The sequence below is a fragment of the Trachemys scripta genome, chromosome 11 (genome assembly GCF_013100865.1).
Source record: "Trachemys scripta elegans isolate TJP31775 chromosome 11, CAS_Tse_1.0, whole genome shotgun sequence".
NCBI classification, from domain to species: domain Eukaryota; kingdom Metazoa; phylum Chordata; order Testudines; family Emydidae; genus Trachemys; species Trachemys scripta.
Window position 1 is genome coordinate 1,190,913 of NC_048308.1, and position 22,562 is coordinate 1,213,474.

The 22,562-nt window shown below is 62.1% G+C and overlaps 2 protein-coding genes across 3 annotated transcripts in view; one reads left to right on the plus strand and one right to left on the minus strand.

Annotated features, from left to right (window-relative positions):
- The window catches only part of USP37 (ubiquitin specific peptidase 37), a 71,104-nt gene extending 60,150 nt beyond the window's left edge, over positions 1–10,954 (plus strand). The window contains exon 25 of the transcript XR_004647741.1: positions 10,942–10,954. The gene's annotated coding sequence lies outside the window, so the exon portion shown is untranslated. The remainder of the gene's footprint in view (positions 1–10,941) is intronic.
- VIL1 (villin 1) overlaps positions 323–22,562 on the minus strand; it is a 36,142-nt gene continuing 13,902 nt past the window's right edge. Inside the window, exons 1-20 of one of the 2 annotated variants that reach the window (XM_034786426.1) lie at positions 20,152–20,258; positions 17,480–17,575; positions 17,106–17,180; positions 16,302–16,498; positions 15,457–15,565; positions 14,712–14,822; positions 13,630–13,832; positions 12,320–12,398; positions 11,872–11,970; positions 10,126–10,279; positions 9,817–9,917; positions 9,085–9,222; positions 8,115–8,273; positions 7,109–7,288; positions 6,617–6,762; positions 5,612–5,756; positions 4,942–5,130; positions 4,123–4,191; positions 3,521–3,655; positions 323–2,173 (exon numbers count right to left, since the gene is read on the minus strand). In XM_034786426.1, coding sequence (XP_034642317.1) covers positions 2,060–2,173; positions 3,521–3,655; positions 4,123–4,191; positions 4,942–5,130; positions 5,612–5,756; positions 6,617–6,762; positions 7,109–7,288; positions 8,115–8,273; positions 9,085–9,222; positions 9,817–9,917; positions 10,126–10,279; positions 11,872–11,970; positions 12,320–12,398; positions 13,630–13,832; positions 14,712–14,822; positions 15,457–15,565; positions 16,302–16,498; positions 17,106–17,180; positions 17,480–17,554 — 2,478 coding nt within the window. In that variant the 5' untranslated portion in view covers positions 17,555–17,575; positions 20,152–20,258 and the 3' untranslated portion in view covers positions 323–2,059. Of the gene's footprint in view, positions 2,174–3,520; positions 3,656–4,122; positions 4,192–4,941; positions 5,131–5,611; positions 5,757–6,616; positions 6,763–7,108; positions 7,289–8,114; positions 8,274–9,084; positions 9,223–9,816; positions 9,918–10,125; positions 10,280–11,871; positions 11,971–12,319; positions 12,399–13,629; positions 13,833–14,711; positions 14,823–15,456; positions 15,566–16,301; positions 16,499–17,105; positions 17,181–17,479; positions 17,576–20,151; positions 20,259–22,562 lie in introns of those variants that run through there. The other variant, XM_034786427.1, reaches the window with a different exon arrangement.

Sequence of the window (22,562 nt, forward strand, 5' to 3'; positions counted from 1 at the left end):
CCAGAGGATGTTGTGAAGGCCAAGACTATAACAGGGTTCAAATTCCTGGAGGATCGGTCCATCAATGGCTATTAGCCAGGCTGGGCAGGGATGGTGTCCCTGGCCTCTGTTTGTCAGAAGCTGGGAATGGGCGACGGGATGGATCACTTGAGGATTCCCTGTTCTGTTCATTCCCTCTGGGGCCCCTGGCACTGGCCACTGTCACAGACAGGACACTGGGCTGGATGGACCTTTGGGCTGACCTGGTCTGGCCGTTCTCGTGCTCAGTAACTTTATTTTGTGCATTTTTTTAGTGACCTTAAGCGCTAGTGAAAGCAGCACTGCAAGCTCTTCTATTGCCTGTCCGTGGAGATGTGCATTTATTTCAGTTGTAAGCTGCTTTGGACATGAGCGTCTAGTCTGTGCGGCTCCAAGCTCTGTCCGTGGTTAGTAAGAATCCCCTCACAAGCCCACGTTCCCTTCTCCCACTGCACTTTCGTGGATCCACCACTCTGACAGTGCACTACCAAATGCGGCTTTCTGGCGAATGCGTTTGCATTTCGCCTCGGAGATCAGAGTGTAAATCCAGATTGAAGTCACAAGGGAAATTTTATTGTCCCCTCTCAATACTGAGTGGGAGGGAATCGTATTAACAACAAAACCTGCTAAGTCCTGATGCAGCGGGCAACATCTGCTGTAGCAAATAGGCCCTGCATCCCTAGGGCAGTGGCGCTCAACCTTGCCAGACGACTGTCCCCCTTTCAGGAGTCTGATGTGTCTTGCGTACCCCGAATTTCACCTCACTTAAAACTACTTGCTTATAAAATCAGACATAAACATACCAAAGTGTGTCAGCCACACTGTTACTGACAATTTGCTGACTTGTTCATTCTGTCTGTAGGAAATTTTCGTTTGTACTGACTTGGCTAGTGCTTTTTATGTAGCCTGTTGTAAAACTAGGCAAATCTCGAGATGAGTTGATGTACCCCTGAGAGACCTCTGCGTACTCCCCAGGGGGATGCGTACCCCTGGTTGAGAACCACTGCCCTAGGAGGTATTACCTACATCAGAGCTAATGTAGAGACTGACCTACCGGTCACCTCTTTCTCCCACAAAGTGTATCCTGCCTTAGACTGGGGCAGACTTTCCATGTGTTTGTACAGCCCCTAGCACAATGGGGCCCCGATCCTGATTGGGGCTTGCAGGTGCCATGGTAATACAAATAAGACAAACATGGTCAAGGTCATTAAAGTTGGCGCTGTGCTTCAGTAAAGTGTGTGGCATACGGATTTTTAACATGTCACTCCCTGCGGCGGCTGGAACCTTTACCTCCAGCACCACAAATATTTGCATAATACTTTTCATGACGGCTTAATAGCTAATGGAGGCTGCAGCCGTGGGCTGTATACTTTATCTTTAGCGGTGAGGTACCAATGCATGTGAAAATGTAAACAGCTTTGCAAGGATCTGACATCTAGAAAGACCGAAGATCATTCTAATCCCACTTAGCAACATATTACTTGGCACCTCACACCACGGCTTAAGGCATGGAAGCACCCCCACTTTACAGATGGGAAAACTGAAGCAGAGAGGTGCTGGGACATCCCCACGGCTGTCCAGCAGGTCGGTGGTGTTGCTGGGATTACAGGGCAGGAGGTTTCCGATTCCCACCTCTATTCTTGTTTCTCCCTTGAGTGTGCTGCCTCTGCACAATCCCGGGCGGAGGCTGGGGAACAGACCAAATAAGCCGGGGGGAAGGAGCCGTGCTCCGTGAGAGCCTGGTCAACACTCACCCGTCGTACCCACTGCCACACCACTTTGCTAAGGCAAGATCCCCACACACGACTTATCGCTGTCAAACCAACCCAACCAGGAGGGTAGCTTGGAAAGTAAAGATTGTAGCCTAGGGGGAGATCAGTATTTTCCCTGCCCAAAAAATCACAATGGGGAGGAATGGTTAGCAGGCCCCGAAGCAGGGGTAAGCGCGCAGCCCCGTTCTCTGCATTAACTTTAATTTTACTTTCTTAATAATAAAAATACTAAACCAAACATCTCCGGCTGCATCTCGCTGCTGCTCCGCTTAGAAGAGGCCCTTTTCCTTCTTGAGCTTCTGTTGCTTCCACAGGGGCAGGGCAGCAAAGGCATTCCGGGGCATGCCGAAGACCACGGTGAAATCGTCACTGGACAGGTGCTCCTGCGAGAGGCAGAGGGGCCAGGATGAGGGGGGGGTGACAACTGCGGTCCTGCCAACAGGGCCGTCCTGCCGAGCTACAACCTCCCAGCCCTCTGGCTTTGCTGGGTAGCAGGAATTGTGACAGAAGTCAGACCTGGGCCGCCTCCTGGGATCGTGCCCTGGGCGGCCCTCTCTCTCCAGGCGGGTATCCAGCCACCAGGAGATGGCTCTCGATCTGACACGCAGATGGCAAGAGCTGAGGGGGGCATGAGCCATTGGAGGCCACCAGGGAAGCAGCTGATTTATCCTAGACCTTTGCAAGTCTCCACCGGGACTGGAACCCGAGGCCGTCGGCTGGAGTTACTCCCTCTCCATTTCGACCGCAGTCCCTCGGCCTGGCCACGTCCCAGCTCCGAGACACTCCAATGACTGCAGCAGCTCAGAGCTGGAGACAGCGCCGGGCCCAGGCCCAAGTCACTACTTTCAGGATACTGCCCTGCTGTGGGCATTCAGAACTGCTCACGCTCCCTCCTCCACCCTGGCTGTCTCGACGGGCTCACGGCTCTGCAGGCGGCCTTGCAGCTGACCCTCCACGCCAGGGGAGGCCGGCAGGAGGCTGCTCGGAGCCGCTGGCACAAGGCGGATTGTTTCCTTCTGTTAAAACTTCTGCTGAAGATGCCCCTAAGGATGCTTAACACTTGGGTAATTCTACGGGGCCAGCTAATGCTCCTCTGCAACCAGCAGGGGGCAAACGCCCCCCCCCCCGGCTCTGAACTGCTCTATGCGGGCGGGGCTGGTATGGCCGTGGACACGCGCGCCACCGGCAGGCCCAGTTCTAGGCCAGGGCTCTAGGTGCTCAGGCACTATTTAGTGCACACAACAAAATTAACCCCACTGAGCCGCCCACCCTGGAGTGACACTGGCCTCCGATAATGAATTCAGCCCCTTGGCTAAGTGCCAGACCGAACGAGGAGCTGGGGGGTGACCCATGGGCCCCTGCAAAATCATCCCCCTTGAACGTGCAGGCTGGGTATTAAACTCCTTGTGCCCCAGGGTGTCTCCACTAGCCGCGGAGCTGAGCTCGGTGCATAGCTGCCTAAGGAGCTGCTCTTCACTCCCTGGGGGCCCAAGGAAATTCTGTCACGGGGGCAGGATCAGACCCTAAACGCCCACCTGCACTACAGGCCAGGGCCAGCTGCTGCTTCTGCCGTGGGCCATGCCCTGATTTCAGTGCCAGCCGCTCTGGCCCTGTGGCAAATATCCCTCCCACAGCTGAGAGGCTCGGCTTGCCTTTCGAGCACTGTCTGCGGGACGTGGTTCCCTTTGCCCCCCGTGCTCTTATTGACACACCCGTCCCTCCCTTCTCACCTCCTTCCTGCTAGGGTCCACTCCCTCGGGCAGCTCATCCAAGGACTTGTTCACCAGCAGCTCCTGGGGGAAGGTCTGGAAGGTCCTTGATCCGAAGGTGGTGTTGGCAGTGAAAATGTCTTGGCTTGTGATTTCCTGCGGGGGGGCCAGGGGGAAGAGTCACATAGAGCCATTGCCGGCCTGCTCCGCGAAGCCCCCACCCTGTGCTGTTCGCCAGCCTTCGCCAACGTCCCCACCGCGTCTCATGGCGGCCGTCCCCACCTCCTGCCACCTCTACGCTGACCTGGAGCCCCGCACCCAGCCGCAGGGGGCAGGTTTCTGCCTGGGGTCATGTCTAAATGTGACTGCAAGCTCTGTGGGGCGGGGTATGCCATGGCTGTGACACTGTCTGCGCCTGGGGACAGCTGTGTGGGCAAACCATAAACCCCTCCGATCCCTGACTGAGCCGGGTCCCGGCTGCTGTGGGACGGGGAAGCCTGGGAGCTTTTGCATCCCTCGCTAGCCACGAGCAGGGGGTGTGCATAGCATGGCGAGCAGCTCAGCACCACCGGCCCTCGCGTCTTTCCCGGCTATCCCAGGCTGCCTTTCCCCAAGGGACTCACCGTGGTCAGCTGGCTGAACTGGCTGTCCTCTCCCAGCTCGGCTTTCAGCTCCTCGTAGGATTTCTTGTCCTGCAGGAGAGAAGCGAGATCTGAGCCGGGAGCGCCCAGAGCCAGGCGTGCCGGAGAGCAGAGCTGGCTGGGTTACTGGAGTCAAGCCGGGCAGGCGCTGGGACAGAACCGCTCTGTTCACGAGTCTGGTTGCTGCAAATCTCTCCCCCGGCGCCGGGCCTGGCTGGGCCTCGGTCCCAGTGCCTGGCCCCATCTCCATACAGCCCTGGGCCTGCCCCTCCCCAGCAGTCCCCCAGCCGGGGAGATCGCCAGGGCTCAGGGAGAGAGGCGCAGGACTCAGAGCCCTGCCCTAGGGGACCTGGTGGGTAGCGACGTTTGCTGCAGACACAGGTGGAAGTGTCCCGGAGTCAGCGGCACCTGGCAGCCCTTGGGCCGGAGGACGGGGATTGTGCTGACGGGGGTCATTAAATGACCGGCACCAGGGACTGGCTGTCTCGGGCAGTTGGCAATGGGAGACGGAGCCTTTCGTGGGGCCGGCAGCTGGTTCTGGGGAATGGGTGACTGCGCCCCAGAGCCTCTGGCACTCGCTGGGTCTCGCTAGCCCCTTGGGCAGAGGCTAGCTGTGTGGGAGGCTCCCCTCACCCCCAGCCTGTGGATTAAGAGGGCATCAGGGCTACCCAGTTCGTCAATGGATACCTGGAAAGTTTAATCCGAAGGGTGACGTAGCATTTATGCCCCGCCGTGCCCTGCCTGTGCCTACACCTCCTGCCAGCGGCAGGGGAAACGGGGAACCCCTGCACATCCACTCACGCTCCACTTCAGGGAGTCCCAGGCCAGGAACCAGCCCGTGAAAGTCGGGGGCTCGTAGCCTTGTTTCACCACAATGATGGGCGTGTCGGCGTCGCGCCCGCTGGGGTGAGATCTCAGGTACTCCTGCGCCATCACGGCCGCCTCCTTCTTCTCCGTCTCGTTGGCGTGCTCCCCAATCCAGAAGAACACCTGCGCGAGGAACAGCCCCTCCGTACCAGTGCCAGCCGCTTCCCACAACGCCCCCTCGCCAGCCACTAACGTGGGAAAGCCCCGAGTAGCCCATTCCTGGGCCAGTGCAGGATCACGTTCCCTGGCGCTTGGTCTCTTCCAGGAGAGGACGGATGGATCTTGGGCTGAAAGCAGGGGGCCAGGAGCCAGGAATTCTGGGCTGGAGGCCTGGCTCTGCTGCAGTCTCACCCCGGGACTTTGGGTGGCCAATGTGGCCCGGAGGACCATGCAAGGGGTCAGTAGATTCCCAGTTCTAAGCCTGGCTTGCCAGTGACTTGCTGCGTGGTTGTGGGGGAGAGACGTCTCTCGGCTCCCTCGTCTGTGCTGGGGGGATCATAATACAGCCCTCCCTGGGGGAGACAGTGGGCCCAAATCTCCCTCCCTCCTGTAGGACCCCAGGAACCTGAACAGGAGCCCAGGCCCCTCCCAGCCCCCGCCCTACCTGGTCCCAGGTGTCCAGCAGGAAGATGTCGTCATCCTCCAAGTCATCTTGGTTAAAATCGGTGATCTCCGTGGCCACAAACGTGCCGGTCTGATTGGAGCATTCGAAGAGGCGGGGTGTTATCGACAAGGTCTCCTCCTGCAGTCTGTAGACAAGGGGGGAAGGAGGGTCAGATACTAGAGAACCCAGCCTGGCTCTTGGCTTTGCCAAGGAAAACGGTGTCTGGCTGCATGACCCCTGGGGACCAACAGGCGCAGGGGCTGCCCACCTGGAGAACTACCCTGGGCCAGCACGCAACGGCGACCAAGGGGCTTTCTCGCATGGAGGAATATTTGGCTCCAGCCATGATCCTAGTTTTCTGGATCAAGGTTCCACCCCTTGGGCTTTGAGCGGTCATGCCAGGCTGCCACACATCGACCCTACGTCCGGCACACCTCAGAGCCGCACTGACGGCCGGGCCCGTAGCCTGCGGGGTCTGGGACGCGCTGGAGGGACCAGACACCGGCCTGGCACATTGCAGATAGGAACACAAGTTGTCACCTGAGACGATACCACCCTAACCTAGAAGGTAGCGCGATGGCCGGCCCGCAGCCAAACCCACCGCTCCCCTCCGGCTCACGGAGCTCTCTGGGGGCGGGGGCGGTGACCGACCCGGCCAGCTCATTAGTGCTTCAATGAGGTCAGTAACTCGCACTTCCTCTTCCCGAGGCCGTCCTGCCTCGTGGATAGAGCATCATACTGGGATTCATGCCTGGCTCAGCCACGGGGTGACCTTGGGCAAGCTGCTTCGGCGCCCCGTGCCTCGGTTCCCCCATCTGTAACACGGGAGTGATGCCGCTGATACTGACCTCCTCGGTGAAGCGCATTGGGACCTGCTGCTGGGAAGAGCTAGACACGAGCTGGGGGCTGTTCTCGTTGTTATAATACAGTGTCTCGAACACTAACTCTAATACGGCTCGACCCCCTCCCCAGAGTTGACAGGGCCTGCCGGGGCGCAGCCCTTACCGCTTGCTGTTGGCGTACTGGGATTTCCCTCCCAGGGCCACCCAGAAGTTGTCCGGCTCCTGGCCCTCGGCTATCACCAGCTTCTCTGTTTTGGCGATGAGGTCGGCCACGGTCTTCGCCATCTCCCGCTCGTCCCCGCTGCAGCCCTGCGGGGGACCAGAGCGCGATCGGTCAGGACCCCCCGGAGGGGCCGCGCGGTCTCCCATTGCAGCGCCGAGAACCTGCCATGGGTCCGGCCCATCCTCAGCACCGTCCTCCCGCTGGCAGGGGAGTGAGACGGGATCCCGGTGGGAGGAGGGAGCGGGACCCTTCCAGCAGGGAGCAGCCGGGTGTCTGGGGAACCCTACAACACAGGTGGCTCCCGGCCTCCCCCAGACCAGGGCGAATACTTCTCTGCCCCGAGCATCTCGCCGCTGGCTCAGGTTCTCCAGCTCTGGGCCCGGCTGTGGCCCTCGCGTCCCCCAGCCAGAGGCTCCCGAGCGCCATACCCACCTTCCCGTACCAGAGGTAGCAGCAGGCCTGCGTCTTCAGCACGAAGACGTCGTTGGAGTTAAGGGAGGAGGCGCGCGGGGTCACCTCGAGGGCCTTGGTGTTGTATTCAGTGGTGCCATGCACGTGGAAGAGGCGGGTGGATGGCATCGGCTCCGTGTTGCCAGCCCGCGAGGTGCCACCCTGGGGAACAGCACCGGGGAAGGGGGGAGGAGAGAAGACATCAAACCGGCCTCCACCCTCACCCCGCAACCGTGACAGGGGTGGGGGAACGGGGTCCTCTATAACATGGACCTAAGGCTGGGAGCCCCTTCACCACCCATGAACACAGCTTATGGGTCGGCCGTGGCAGCCTGGGGGAGCCCGCCCCTGTTCCAGCCCCACGGATCAGCTTGCCCATTTCATCCCAAGCCCCACCTGCCAGCCAGTGCCCGATGCTGGGGGTTCGCCTCGCCTCTGCCCCCTGGCTTGTGGGACAGCCTCAAGCGAGTGCTTTCTTCCCGTGCCTCGCTTTCCCCTTTGGCACCAAGGGGATAACGCCACCCGTGTCCCCACTTGCCCGGGGCTCTGTTCCGTGGCTGGTGGGGAGCTGAGCTGTCAGCCAGCGGCTGGTTATTGCAGGCAGGTGGGCAGTGCCCGGTGCCGCCCCAGCACCCTCCGCAGAACCGCGATTGCAGCGCTGTCTGTTACTGGCCCCGCTGGCCCAAGCGAGCTATCTGCCTAGGGGTGTCAGGGGCCCACTGACCAATCAGCTGGGCCCGTGGCCTCCCTCTCAGAGCTACTTAATTCCCCACCGGCGGGCTGGTAGCAGATCTAGTGGCCAGTCATATCGTCCATTGGCCAAGCAGCGTATGGACCAACCTAGCCACACTCCCCCCTCAAGCAGCCCTGGGGTCACAGGCCAGGACACTGCGCTCATGGGCACAGGTCACGGCACCTTGCCAGCGGGCCCTGGGCTGGCACCGGTGGAGCGGCAGGCAAGGGGCCCGCCCCCATCCCGGGCACTCACCGCGTACACCACCATCCTTCCCTTGAAGATGGCCATGAGGTGGGCAGGCTCCTTGCCCATGGGCACCCGCACCTGCACGGCCGCGTTGTTGTACTGCTGGTCCAGGATGACGGCCTGGTAGGCCGAGGCGGTGATCTCATCCTTGCTGGCGTGGCGGCCCTAGGGAAGGGCGAGGGACGGAGGAGAGGGGCTCAGAGCGGAGCCACGCAACCCCTAGGACCCCCAGCCGCAGGAGCCCTGGGCCCAGCGCGGACACCGACCCAGCACTGGGCGAGTCACCTAACCATGAAAGTCAGGGGAGCCCCTCACCGGGCCTCAGTTTCCCCATCTGGGAAATAACGAGGAAGATAAAGCCCCGCCCCGCAGCGAATTAACGGGCTGGCTAGGATCTGAGTGGCACGTGGAAGATGCAAACCAGCCCAGAGTGGCCATTGGCTAGCATTAACTGACCGTCCCTGCATCGTGGGTAGGGGGCATCCCCCTGTGTTGTGACCTCACTCCCACCCCCTGCTCTGGGATGCCGCGCGGCGACTGGAGAGCGGCTGGTCCAGGGTGCGTCGGCTCTGGCCCTGTGGTTACAGCACGGTAACAAGGAGATGTTACATGAGACTGAAACGGGGCAAATTCAAAACGAAGCCCAGGTATGTACACCCAGCGCGTGATCGACCTGCGGAACTCTCTGCCACAGGATGGCGCTGAAGACAAGAATTGAGACTGGACACGTCTACAGGTAACAAGAACATGCAGAGGTAGCCTGGTCAGTGACGACTTGATTTTGGGGAGATTAACCCCTGGCATCCGAGCGAGAGCCGATCTCTACCTGTCACAGTCGGGACGGGATTTGTGCAGGGGAAGATCGTCCCATGCCTGCTGGCCCTGGCCCCGGCTGGAGCTGGGATCTCGGCTGGGGGGGTCCGGGACGACCCAGGCCCTGAGCCCATCGGAGACTGGGGCAGTGGGGCCCACGCACCTGCCAGATGTAGATGATGTAGTGCAGTTTGTTGTTGACGAGGTACTTGTAGAGGATGAGGTAACAGTCGCCGCCGTAGAAATGGCCCAGCCAGCGCGTCTCCACCGGCGCCAGCTCCAAGTCCTCCACGCGCCAGACCTGCCGGGGAGCCGGGAATGAGCCGGGGGCTGGCTCCTACCACCCCCCCCCAGCAGCTGGCATTGCTGAGCCCCTGGGGGCCGGCTGGGCCCTGCCGTGGGGATGCTGCGGGGGCAGAGTCCAAGGGCTGGGGGGATCAGGGGCTGCCAGTGCCCCCTGCTGGGAGTATGCAGGGGGGCAGAGCCCAGAGGCGAGGGATCCGGAGGGCCGATGTCTCAGTCTCCATGTGACACCTGGAGGATGCGCCAGGCGTGTGGCCCTGCTCCGTGCCGGCAACTCCAGTCAGGCCTGCTAACGTCCTGGAGCTGGGCTGGGTCCGTGAGCCTCCTGCCAACGGCACCGGCTCTGTTCAGCCGCACACTGGCTGGTCGGGCCTCCCCCTCCTCCCCCATGGCACCTCGCTCTGCTGACCCCATCAACGCCCACCTGACAGCTGCGTCCCGAGTTAGGGGTCCCACTGGTCACATGGGGGAGCCCATGTACCCAGCAGGGGTGGGGGGGTCCCGTGTCCCCGCTGTGCAGAGCCACACAGGAGCCGGGGCCGGTTCAATCCCTGCTGGTGGCCAGGCCCGTGGCCGACGGCCTGTCCTTTACCTCAACCTCCCCGGAGCCGTCGTCCACCATCTTCTGCTGCGCGGCCACCTCGGGCTTGGCGTGCATGGTGGTGGCGTCGAACTTGACCTGCTCCACTTTGGCTGGGGGAGAAAGACGGGCACTGAGGCTGGGTGGGGGAGGGGCACGCGGCCGGCTGACCAGTCCACTCGCAGCTGGGGGGGAGGGGCGGTATCGAGGGGCTCCCAGCAGCCCCCCAAGCTGAGCCCCATCCCCCTCCGCAGGCTGCCACAGGACCCTTCCTTGGGCCCCACCCCCTGGCCCACTGGTGCCCGGGCCCCCGGCCCTTACCCACTTTGCCCAGGCTGTGGGTCTTGCCCAGGCCGCTGGTCTGGTTGCTGACAGTCCATTTCTGGAAGAGCTGCTTGAACATGGCCGACTCGGCCCCGTCGTTCTCGGTCTGCACGCGGGTGCTGGGTGGGTAGTTCTTGGCTTTGATGAACCCCTGCAAGAGACAGCGCCCGGTGGGTGGGGGGGCAGCAGAGAGGGGGCGTCCCGGCTCCAGCCCCTCGTCCAGCTGGCGATGTCACTGCCAAGCCAGCGCTGCACCGGGCGATCAGAGAGGCTGGGGCACCGCAGGGAGAGTGGTGCCCTCGCCTTGATGGGGGGCAGCCTTTTAACAGCCCCCCCCCAAAATGCTCCTGGGTCTCCACCCGGGTCCCCATGCCAGCAGGTACCAAGCAGTGTGTGCGCGCCAGAGAATCTGTCTGTGTGTGCACACGGCTGTATGAGAGGATCTGTGTGTGCATAAGGGGATCTCTGGGTCTGTGTATGAGTGCGGGGGAATATCATAGAATATCAGGGTTGGAAGGGACCTCAGGAGGTATCTAGTCCAACCCCCTGCCCAAAGCAGGACCAACCCCAACTAAATCATCCCAGCCAGGGCTTTGTCAAGACGGACCTTAAACACCTCTAAGGAAGGAGATTCCACCACCTCCCTAGGTAACCCATTCCAGTGCTTCACCACCCTCCTAGTGAAAAAGTTTTTCCTAATATCCAACCTAAACTTCCCCCACTGCAACTTGAGACCATTGCTCCTTGTTCTGTCATCTGGTACCACTGAGAACAGTCTAGATCCATCCTCTTTGGAACCCCCGTTTCAGGTAGTTGAAAGCAGCTATCAAATCCCCCCTCATTCTTCTCTTCTGGAGACTAAACAATCCCAGTTCCCTCAGCCTCTCCTCATAAGTCATGTGCTCCAGCCCCCTAATCATTTTTGTTGCCCTCCGCTGGACTCTCCAATTTTTCCACATCCTTCTTGTAGTGTGGGGCCCCAAACTGGACACAGTACTCCTGATGAGGCCTCACCAATGTCGAATAGAGGGGAATGATCACGTCCCTCGATCTGCTGGCAATATGGGTGCGCACAGGCATGTGCAACGGGATCTGAGTGTGTGTGTGTGCGTGCTTGTGTAAGGGGAGGTGTGTGTGTGTATAAGGGAGAATTGCTGTAGGTGTGCCTGGGGACCTGTGTGTGCGTGTGAGGGGGTCTGTGTGGCAATGTCTATGATGTGCCAGGGAACCTGTGTCCGTGCATGTGTACAACACCAGGTTCTGTCGCACGGCGGGTTTGATGCAGTGTGGGGGGGTGCCCTGTGGCTGGCGCAGAGCTCTGGGGGCCTGTTGCCCATGCTGGTGCCAATCAGGAGTGACTCCGCTAAAAGCAAGGCCGTTACACCGGGTGTGACAGTTGAGCAAGGAGAGGCAGGGTCCCGGTGGGCAGCTCAGGGCCCCACCCACTGGCAGACCCCAATCCCCCAGGGCTGACGCAGCTCGGTGAGAATCGCCTCTAGGGGGCGCTGCGTCCTCTCGGGGGGTTCCCAGCCAGTAATCCACTGCACAGGAGCTGTCCAGACCCCAAGGGGTTAATTTCCACAGGGCTGACAGACAGCAGGGGGCACCATGAGGTCACACCTGGGCACATGCAGCCCCCACCCACCTGGCGACCTGTGGGGGCTGGGAACGGGGCACAGGGTATCTCCCCATCCCAGCCGCTGCGGGTCCTGCCCCAGCACCCACCCGCACACACACACTCACCAGGGCTCTGCTCATGGCCTGCTGCTTCTCCTCCTTGGTGGACTTCCTGCCTTTCCAGACGTAGATGGTCAGGCCACCCTGGTCGAGAATGTAGCAGTCCTGGGGGGCCGGGGGAGAGGGGTCAGATTGGAGTCCCCCTCGACCACCAGCAATGGGTCCCAAGTGCGCGCTGCACTGCCTGCCTCCTGGTGGGCTCAGTGGGTCAGGATCCCACAGCCTGGGGTCCCCTCTGCTGGCTCAGCTCCCAGCGGGTCGCCCTGGGCACGTGGGACTGCCTGACAGAGGCGTCAAGTGGGAGAAGGGATGGAGACATCCCCTCCTCCTTAGCAGGGACCACGCCGCTCAGATACTGGCGTGGTGGGAGGGCTGGAGAGACCATCTGTCTGTGCGCCCAGTCCCGAGGAGCTCAGAGGAAACCCCTCGGGAGCCTCCCGCAGGGACCACGTACCTCGTGCTGCAGCAGATCTTGGGTCAGGGGGCGGGTGGCGACCTCTTGGATCACCAGATTCCCCTCAGCATCGGAGACACTGCGAGAAACCAGAGACAGCCCCAGCTCAGCCATGCCCCGCACAGAGCAGGGAACGCAGGGCCCTGAGCTAAGCGAGCACTGCCCCTTTAAAAGCTGCCCTCTGCTGCGAACCTGGCCAGGGATGCTAAACTGGATTGCGCAATTCAGCCACTCGGTGGCGCTACGTGCAAAATACTTATTTAACGCTAACCTCAGCCGTACCTGGGAGAGTTTTAAAAGATCTTATGACGAACACAGGCCAGCTGGTGTATCTAAGCAAGCTAGAGAGGTACATGACATGGCGTCAGGAGTAAACAGGAGACAGAAACAGAAGGAAAACAGCCACAAAGGTTGCAACCAAAAGGAACAAACAAAGCAAGAAAGGTGGCAGAATCTCATCACCATGCCCCTGTTCCGTGCCCCAGAGACAAACCATCACAGTGGACAGGGTGGAAGTAAGATTTCACATTGCAGACTCCACAACCCCCCCGGAGATATGCAGGGATCTCCTTTCATTTACGCAGGCAGAGCAGATCTCTAACTTCCTGGACTTTCCTGCAGATGGTCACAAAGATGACGCTGAAAGGGACCTGGCTCTGTCTGATGCATGTTTTCTACCTCAGAGGAATGTGGATTATGAAAGAGCAGGTTTCCAGCAGAGAATTCAAAAACCAGGGAAAACCAACGTTTTATGGGAACTGTGCGCACGTTGGCTGAAAACGGTGACTGCGAAATAGGGACACGTCAGAGACAGGCTGGTTCCTGAGTCTGCGCCTAAAAACCTTTCACAGCAGCTACAGCTGGAGACATTTAAGCCTAGCCACTGGCTGCTAGTGACTTTAAAACTGACTTCACCTGACACCGCTCTGACTAGCCCCAGAGGGATTCTGCTCCGTAGCTGCTCTTGCTGTCTCTGTAGGAGGAGTATTTCATGATGCAAGCACCAGAGGACACTACAGGGCATGAAAAAGGTAATAGGGAGAACGGAGAAGGGAAATACATTGCAATTAACTGGTGGAACTCACTGCTGCAGGAAACTGCTATACAGCTAGTGCTTTGGGGGGTGGATTGATGGGCCTGAAGCCCTTTTTAGCCTCAGATAAGATGCAGTGTGGGCATGCCAGGGCATGGGAGAGTCCTGGAGGGAGACCACACAAGGCCCGCTTGTGCAGGGGTCTCCTCTCCCCACGGGGCTGACAGCTTCCTTCACCCCACATGCTGCGTGTTGGCCCCTCCCCTGGACGACTCACTGGTAGAGCTTCAGAATGCTTTTCAGCTTCTGGTCCACCACGGTGTCGGGGATGGCTGCCTTGATCTCCCTCCGGTCCCCCAGCACATGGGTGAGAATCTTCATCAGCTCTGGGGTGGTCGCCTCGTCCTCACCATCTACCACAGCCACTTGGGCACGCCCGCCCCGCTCGCGGTCCCGGATGTCCTTGGCCAGGTTCATGCCCTGCACCAAAACAGGCCAAAACATGGGGCTGCGTGTGAGAGCAACCCGGGCAGGGCAGCAGACACAGGGCAGCTGATTTATGGAATAATACAGGGGGGTGTGGGTCGGGAGTGAGGGGCACCGGCAGAGTTGTAGGGGGGAGCCCAGGGCTGGGCTAGCAGGGGGCTGCGGGTCCGGAGTGAGGGGCACTGGCAGAGCTGCGGGGAGCAGGGCTGGGCTAGCGGGGGCTGCGGGTCGGGAGTGAGGGGCACCGGCAGAGCTGGTCGGGCAGGGCTGGGTTAGCAGGGGTTGCGGGTCGGGAGTGAGGGGCACCGGCAGGGCTGGGCTAGCAGGGGGCTGCGGGTCAGAAGTGAGAGGCACCGGCAGAGCTGTGGGGGCGGGCAGGGCTGGGCTAGCAGGGGGTTGCGGGTCAGGAGTGAGGGGCACCAGAGCTGCCATAGGGGAGACCCCCTCTCTTGGGGCAGGGCTGACTTGGGGGAGACCAACCCATTTGGGCTCCCCCACCATACAAAGGGGACGTGGCAGCCCCCTCTCTGCAGGGACAGCTGATCCACGTCCCATCCCAGCTTCTCCCTCTGCCGAGGGGGTGTTTGGGTCTCCCACTCCCTCAGGTGAGAGCAGAGATGAGGGGCTGAGCCCCGGACGCTGCAGGGATGGGGGCGGGGAGCCAGCAGAGCTCCTTGGGAAGGATCGGGGCTGAGCGAACAACAGCAGCACCCGAGGCCCCTGGAGAGAGCCCAGTGGACACGTCCCCAGTGGGTGTCACTCAGTAATCAGCAGGGCTGGGCGACTGCACCCCAGCGGCAGAGGCTGCCCAACCCGCACAGAGACCCGGGGGGGGGGGTCTGGCCCCTCCTAGCTGGGACGCTGCCACGCTACCTTCAGCCGCTCGGCGCGGTTGCTCTCCGGCCCGTTCCACTGGATGATGAGCTTGCCCAGGTCCAGCAGGAAAACGTCCCCCTGGTTGAAACTGTTCCAGCTCATCTCCACCTGCAGGCGAAGGCAGCCAGGTCAGTGGGGGAGCAAGGGGGCAAAGCACAGGGCTGGGGGCAGGACTCCTGGGTTCTCTAGCACTAAAGGGTTCTCCCTGGGATGGGAGTTAAAGGGGAATCCCCACCAGCTGGCGGCAGTACAGGGCCTATGACACACAGCGATGCGATTCTGAGTCCCCCCGCAGAAGGCTGCATTTCACACACCCTGTCCCAGTGTCTAGGAGCTCCTGAGCAGGCTCACCCTGACATGACCCTCTCAGGCCTCAGCTCCCGCATTGCACTGAATTTCATTAGCCTCCTTTGCGTTATGGCCACAGCGTCCCCCCCAATAAAATGCAGCTGCCTCTGGGGCGGGGTGTGACAGCCCTCCAACAGACACACAGCAACGCTGCACAGGGATTACCTGCCCCGTGCTGAAATGCGGCCACCTCTGGGGTGGGGCGCGGTTGCTAATGATGCACAGCGGCTCAGTGCAGATGTTTAGGACAGGAAGTGAAGGAGAACCCTGTGTGTACGCTGCCCTGAGCTGGCTTTTGGCAAAGGGCCCCTGGCGCTGGGTTTAAGCCCAAAGCCAGCGTGCGGCCGTGGACTGGGGGCTCTGGGGCTTGTGCCAACCTCCCCCCGTCACCCACCTCTCCAGCCACCACGTTCTTCTTGCCCTTCACGTGCAGCAGCCGTTGCACATTGTACGTGTTGGTCTCCACATGCTTCATCCCCGAGGCGACGCCACCCTTCTTATAGCTGGGGGGGAAAGGCCAGGTCAGAGGGGGGAGCCCCAGGGCCCTGCAGCCTGCCCAGGGCTTTGCAGACACGAAGGGGTTAAACTTCCCCTCCCCCCAGGGGGCAGCTTTTTCAGGATCACTCTCCCCATTCGGGTGATGGTCGGGGACATTCCCCAGTCGCACAGAGAGCGGGAGTGGGGGGGGGGCTTAGAACCCAGGAGTCCTGGCTCCTCTTCCCCTGCTCTAGCCACTCGACCCTGCTGCCTGTCCCAGTGAGTCTCCGTCCCTGGGGAAACTGAGGCCCTTAGCCTCTGGGAACAGAAACCTGGTGTTCTCCAGGAGAGCTCAGCTGCAGGGGCCTTTGCTTATGGGGTGGGGGCAGCCCCCAACCTGGCCACTCCCTGCCAGGCCTGCCTTCCGGGGACCGCTCAGTGGCTCCCGAGTCCCTCCCATGGGGCAGGGGCTAGCTGGTGGCTCCCTCTACCCTGGGCGGGTTGTGGATCCGTCCTGGGCCCAGACAGCAGGGTCCGGATCCAAACAGCCCTTCTGCAGCCATGCACCCGCACCGCGGCTGAGAGCGGGGATCGAACCCAGGACCGAGAGCGCGTGCCCCCTCCTGCTGCGGGTCCGGCGCAGGCTGTTGGAGTTGCCGGGACCGGCCCCTAGGGGGCGACATGATCGCAAGCACGATCGCGACTGCTGGGGGGCCGCCTGCCCCAAGCGGGCGGGGCTCCGCCTCCCCGGCCCCTACGTACATGAGTCCCTGTTTGAAGTGGCCCTTGAAGACGTTGCTCTCGTTGCCCTGGGCCTCGCGGTGCTGCACGGCCACCCCGCCCAGGTGCTCGTCCATCTGCGTGGTGTAGATGGCGGCCGCCCCCTGCTCGTCCTGCGACGACTCCTGGCCCAGCCAGTAGTGGATGTCGTATCTGAAGCTGTTCCCAGTCTTGTGCGTCTGCGGCCAAAGGACACTGGGCTAGCGGCGGGCACAGCTCCGGGGTCTGGGGGCCGCTGGGCCGCCTGGGGCCGGGATCCTGCCGCTGGCTAACCGGGAGGAGCCGCTCAGCACGCGGCGAGGCCCTGGCAGCCGGACGCAGTCCCGGGCGGGCACGCTCGTATTGAGACGCCGGCCTGCACGGAACACGTGCACACTCCCAGCCCTCCCCTCCCATCGCACTGTGACGAAGCGGCATACGCTGTAATATTTCGATGAGGCCTGTGTGTGCCTCAGTTTCCCCTATACGGCCTTGCTCCCCAGCGGGTGGCAGGCGCCTGTTTGCAGGTGGGCATGGTGTCCGGCTGGCTGGACCTCATACAAATATTACAGCCTATTCCCCCTTCAGCTCGCTCACCCCAGCTGGCGTGCACACCCCGGCTTGCACACCCGCTCGCACCAGCGCACGCCCGCACTCGCTGTCACACACACACACACTGCCGGGTGCTAAGCAACCCTGCCCCACGCCGCCCCCCCACCCTCCACGGGGCGAGACATGCAGCTGCCCATACCCAGGAGGGCGCCCCGCTGCCCCCCCCCCCGGCTCCGGCCCAGGCCCAGCCCATACCGCCAGCAGCACGTAGCAGTCCCCTTCGTAGAAGTTCCCGTAGCTTTTGGGAGGCACCGGCACCATCTCCATTTTCTGGGAAGAGAAGGAAACGCAGCGCTGAGTCCGGAGGGGGCCTCCCCTGGCAAACCAGCGCAGGTGAACCAGGCTGGGGGGGACGGCCCAGGTACCCTTGTGCCACCTGCCTGAGCTCGCAATGTACAGCTGGGTTAACCCCTTCACTGCTGCAGGCAGCCTGACATCCCCCAGTATCCCCGTGAGGCCGCGTCCCCGAGATGTTCGCGGGCTCTCAGTCCCGGGCACTGAAGAGCGCAGAGAGCCAGGAGCCCCCTCCCCGGCTGGGTCCCCCCCCGTCGCCGAGTCCCATCACCCACCTCGATTCTCCAGATCTGCAGCCCGGGCGTGGTTCTGTTCAGCGTCTTGGTGACTTTGGCGGTGAGTTCCGGCATGGTGGGCGGCACGGTGGGGGCCTGGCATGGGGGAGAGGCAGCATTGGTGACGCCTTCGTTAGCACTTATTAAGAACAGGGAGACGCTGAGCCGAGCCCCTTCCTGGAGCCTCGCGGGGGGCTCCGTGTGCACCCCACGCGCCAAGGCGCCGGCACTGGGCCCGGCTGGCCGGGGGCTCATTTCCAGAGCTGGTTCTGGTGCCGTGCCCAGTTCCCCCGGTGGTCGGGGAGAGGGGACCCCCAGTGCATGTGCCAGCAAGTCCCTGCGCCCGGGAGGCAGCTCGGCCAAGGGCAGCGCCATGGTCGAGAGGAGTGGGCTGGGCTGGGGGCTGTGGTGGAAGGTGCCAGATGGGCAGCTCTGGGGCAGGGGCAGCGGCCATGCCCTTGTGCATTATCTGTGCCCCGGCAAGGTCCGGGCTCTGCTGCTCAGGCCAGGCTGGCTGGGGCTGGTAGCTCCGGAGGTGCCCGGTTTAATCCCCGGGCTCAGCCCAGGGCAACAGCTGTCGCGCCGGGCGGTGGGGTTTTACAGCTCTCTGGGGTGCGGTGCGTGGGTGTGCGCGCTCTGCCAGCCGGGGCCCGGCTGCTGGGACAAATGGGCCAGCCAGGCTGATAAACGTACGCGCTCCAGATGCCAGGGTTAGCTGCCACCTGTGTGGGAGGTGCCTGTTTCCGGGAGTGGGGGGGCAGGGAAGCCCCAAAGCATGGCCCCCAGCCAGGGAGCCACTCCCCAGGACCATGGGTGCCCCGGCACACGATCAATGCTTTCGTGGGTTGACGGAGACCTGGATCCAGAGCCCAAGGGGCTGGCAATGCGGCCAGCGGCCTGGGGCAGGGCTCACGCCCAGGCTGGGAGGGTGTGTGACTGTCACCCTGGGGTGCATTAACAGGAGAGTCGTCCGGCAGGTGAGTGTCCTGCTCTGCTCGGCACGGGGCGGGGGCCTCGGCTGGGTCCTGACTCCAGTTCTGGGCGCCCCACACTCGCCCCGGTAGCTGGGAATAAGCTGAGTCCGGAGGAGAGCAGCAAAGCCGAGGAGGGTTAGAAAAGCCGCCCCAGGAGGTGGGGGGAGCGCTGGTCAGGTGTCGGAGAAGGCAGGGGTGGGGTCCCGTCACCGGAGGGGTCTAAGACCAGGTTGGACGGGGCTGGTGAGGGCTGGTCCGGGTTTGATCGGGCCTCAGCGCAGAGGGCTGGACGTGCCGCTCACTCGAGGTCCCTCCCACCCCACCTGGTGATGAGCCCGAGGGGCCCGCGCACAAGCGCCTTGGCAGGGCCATGCGGCGGGTGGGCCTGGCCCCGTCCGAGGGCTCCTTCGCCGCTGCCCATTCACCCGCCCTAGAGCTCCACCAATGAGCCCCCCCGTTCCCGGGGCCAGCGTGTGCCCCCCCTTCTGTGTCATCCAGCCCCAGCGGCACCGGATTCCCCTGCCTGGCCTTGTGCTGTGACTGCTCACGGCTGGCTGGAGCCCTGAAGGGTGGCACCCCCACCCCCCCCCCCCCCCACCCCGGGGCCCCCCGCGGCCCCAACCCCCCCCCCGCCCCCCCCCCCCCCCCCCGGACATTCAGAGCGGCTCAAATACCCGCCCCTCTTGCTCAGCTTGGGTCAGTTGCCCCCTGGGTCAGGACAAGCAGGAGCAGCCCCCCGACCCCTCAGGCCCAGACACGGCCCCTCTGGGCTCTGTTACGGGGGCAACGATCTGCCCAGAATGGGCCTTTGTTCTGGGTGTGGGGTTCAGCCTGCTCCCCGCCCCCCTGCCCCGTGTGCTCAGCTGGATCCAGCCCTCACATGCCCCCCACCTGCCTGCCCCCCGCTTGGCTGCGCCTCCACCCAATGGAGGGGCCATCGCCCCCAGATCCCCGCGCCCGCGCAGTGATGTCAAACAGCGACCAGGCCCCCGGTGGCTCCGCCAGGATCATCTCAAACCCTGACACCCTCTGTGGCCTGGCCTGCCCCCTGCCTCAGTTTACCAATGTGTCCCATGCAGATACCGCTCCTGCCCCTCCTCCTCGGGGCCGCGTGGGCGCTGACGTGCAGAGACGTCCTGTACAGGCTCACAGGCCCTCTGCTCGCCGGCCCCAGGGGCTGCCAGAGACACCACATCCTTGCCACCCCTCTGCCAGGCTGGTGGCTGTCACCTGAGAGTCGAGGGCATCCCGGCAGGGGTGGGGCCGGAGGGAGGGGCGGGCGATTGGCACCCATCAGGGAATGGAGCCTGCGCCTCCAAGGGGGAAGGGGAGTGGGTTTGATTTAGGGGGAGCCCAGAGCGGTCCCTGCTCCCCTGCCCCTGCAGGCTGTGGGTCCGACCCAAAGCCCAGAGCTCTGGGTCAGGCCCTATATCCTCAGCCCTTCAGAGGCTTAGGCGCTTCCCCAAAAGTCACCAGCAAGGAGCAGCCCTCGTCAGTCAGGGGCCTCCACTTCCCACCTGCCCCCCGCCCTGGGAGCCGAGGGGGGCGGAGAGGGCTGGCAGATGGGTCCCAGCTGTTCGGGGCTGGGCGCTGAGATCCACCCCCAGGGCCTACAGGGCAAAGCCAGGCACAAGGGGACGTGCTGGCAGGGGCCAGGCCAAGGTGCCAAGCCCCCAACCCCCACCGTCAGCCCCTTACCTCTCCTAGTGCTAGCTGGCGCGGCTGAGACGCAGTGCCCCAGGCAGCGGCTTGGAGACGGCTGGTACCTGTGCAAAGTGCTCTCCTGCCAGAGACCGGCGACCTTTGTCCCCTCCTTCGCCCGAGCCTGCGTTCGCCATATAAGGGCAGGAGCCTGGGGAGGGACATGCAGGCGAGCCAAGGTCCCTGGGTCCCTTGGGAGCTTCCCACTGCTGCCCTGGCACCGTTACTCCCTGTTTATTGCCCGGCGTGCGGCATCGTTATCTCGTCACAGATCTGTCCCCTGGCCCCACCCCGCCTCAGCCTGCAGCAGGAGGCACCTGCCTCAGAGCCTGGAGCCGAATCTGGCAGTGCTGGGAATCAGCAGGGAACCGGCGCGGTGTCACGGGCAGAGAGCAGGCCCCGAGCACCCCGCCCACAGCAGAGTCCCCGGCAGAGCCGCGCCACGGCCACCAGGAGAGGAACACGCCGCCCCGAATGCGCTGGGCCCATGCAGGCCGATGGCATCCCACCCACCACCGAGGCCTCTGGGTATCGTGCGCCCACCTGTCCCTGGGCATTCTGGGTACAGTGCGCCCACCGCCCCTTGGCATTCTGGGTACAGTGCACCCACCTGCTGCTGGGCATTCTGGGTACAGTGTGCCCACCTGCCACTGATGACTCTGGGTACAGTGTGCCCACCTGTCCCTGGGCATTCTGGGTACAGTGCATCCACCTGCCCCTGGGCATTCTGGGTACAGTGCACTCACCTGCCACTGAGGACTCTGGGTACAGTGCACCCACCTGTCCCTGGGCATTCTGGGTACAGTGCGCCCACCCACCACTGAGGACTCTTGGTACAGTGCACCCACCTGCCCCTTGGCATTCTGGATACAGTGCACCCACCTGCTGCTGGGCATTCTGGGTAGAGTGCGCCCACCTGCCCCTGGGCATTCTGGGTTCAGTGCACCCACCTGGCACTGAGGACTCTGGGTACAGTGCACCCACCTGCCCCTTGGCATTCTGGGTACAGTGCACCCACCTGCCACTGGGCATTCTGGGTAGAGTGCACCCACCTGTCCCTTGGCATTCTGGGTACAGTGCACCCACCTGCCCCTGGGCATTCTGGGTGTGCCGGGTCGAGTGCACCTGCCTGCCATAAACATGCCAGGCACCTGCAGGCCGAGGGGCCGCAGAGCCAAGCGGTGAAGCTCCGTGCAGGAGCAGAAGCATCCACCCCATCGCTGAGTTCTGCGGCCCGCTGGCCAGAGGCCGTCCCAGCCTGCTGCTGGGGTCTGGGGAAATTCCCTGTTAGAGCCACAGGAACCAGGTCTCCAGGATAAACCAGTCCCTGAAGGGTTTGCAGGCTGCTCTGACGGGATGCTCCACGCCCCATTGCAAAGAACGGCTGGGCTGGGCGATGGGGTGTCTCAGCCCGAGCTGCCGAGCGCCGAGCCCGGAGCTGAATGGCCCTAGAATTCGGGCTGGAGCGGGGCCTAGTCACGGCCGCTCCTCTTTGTCTGATGAACCCACTGAGGTGCTGCAGTAGGACACTTCATTCAGTGAAACCGGGTCTTCCCTACACCCCCCAGGTGGCTGTATACCCCCCCCCCGAATCTCCCCAACACCCCCCAGGCGGCTGTACACCCCCCCTCCCCGAATCTCCCCAACACCCCCCAGGCATCTGTACCACCACCCCCCGAATCTGCCCAACACCCCCCCAGTGGTCATCTAGTTACCAATAGTTGTTGCCAATTTAGTCTTTGGTTGGAAATTTGAAGTGAAATTGACACACGCATACGCATTTTAGAAGCAGCTACAATGTATGATAAAATACTTTGTACCTGGAAAAGTATAACAGGTTTGAAAAGTCTGAACAAAGACTAGCTTCCTCACCCAGCGCTTGGTTATTCTGACCGTGTCGGCGCAGTCGTTTCGGTGACATTGGCCAACCTTATCATTTCAAATGATGATTTGTAAGCAAGGTGTGAGTGAGCTCTCCCTGACAGCTAGTGATGTTCCAGGGTGGGGGGAGGCTTCGGGACCGGACGGTATTTACATGAACTCACCTACTCTGCCTACGTTCCCAGCAGACAGAGCTGTGCTGCCCAAGTGATCGATTTTGGCTGGTGTTGGGAGTTTCTGTACTAAACATTTTTATTATATTATAATTAATATTTACATAAAACATAAGAACGGCCATATTGGGTCAGACCAATGGTCCATCTAGCCCAGTACTCTGTCTTCTGACCATGGCCAGTGCCAGGTGCTTCAAAGAAAATTAACAGAACAAGGCGATTATTGAGTGATCCATCCCCTGTCGTTCACTCCCAGCTTTGGGAAAACAGAGGCTCTCAGAGCAGGGTGTTGCATCCCAGCCCCGCCTGGCTAATAGCCATTGATGGACATATCCTCCATGAGCTGATCTAGTT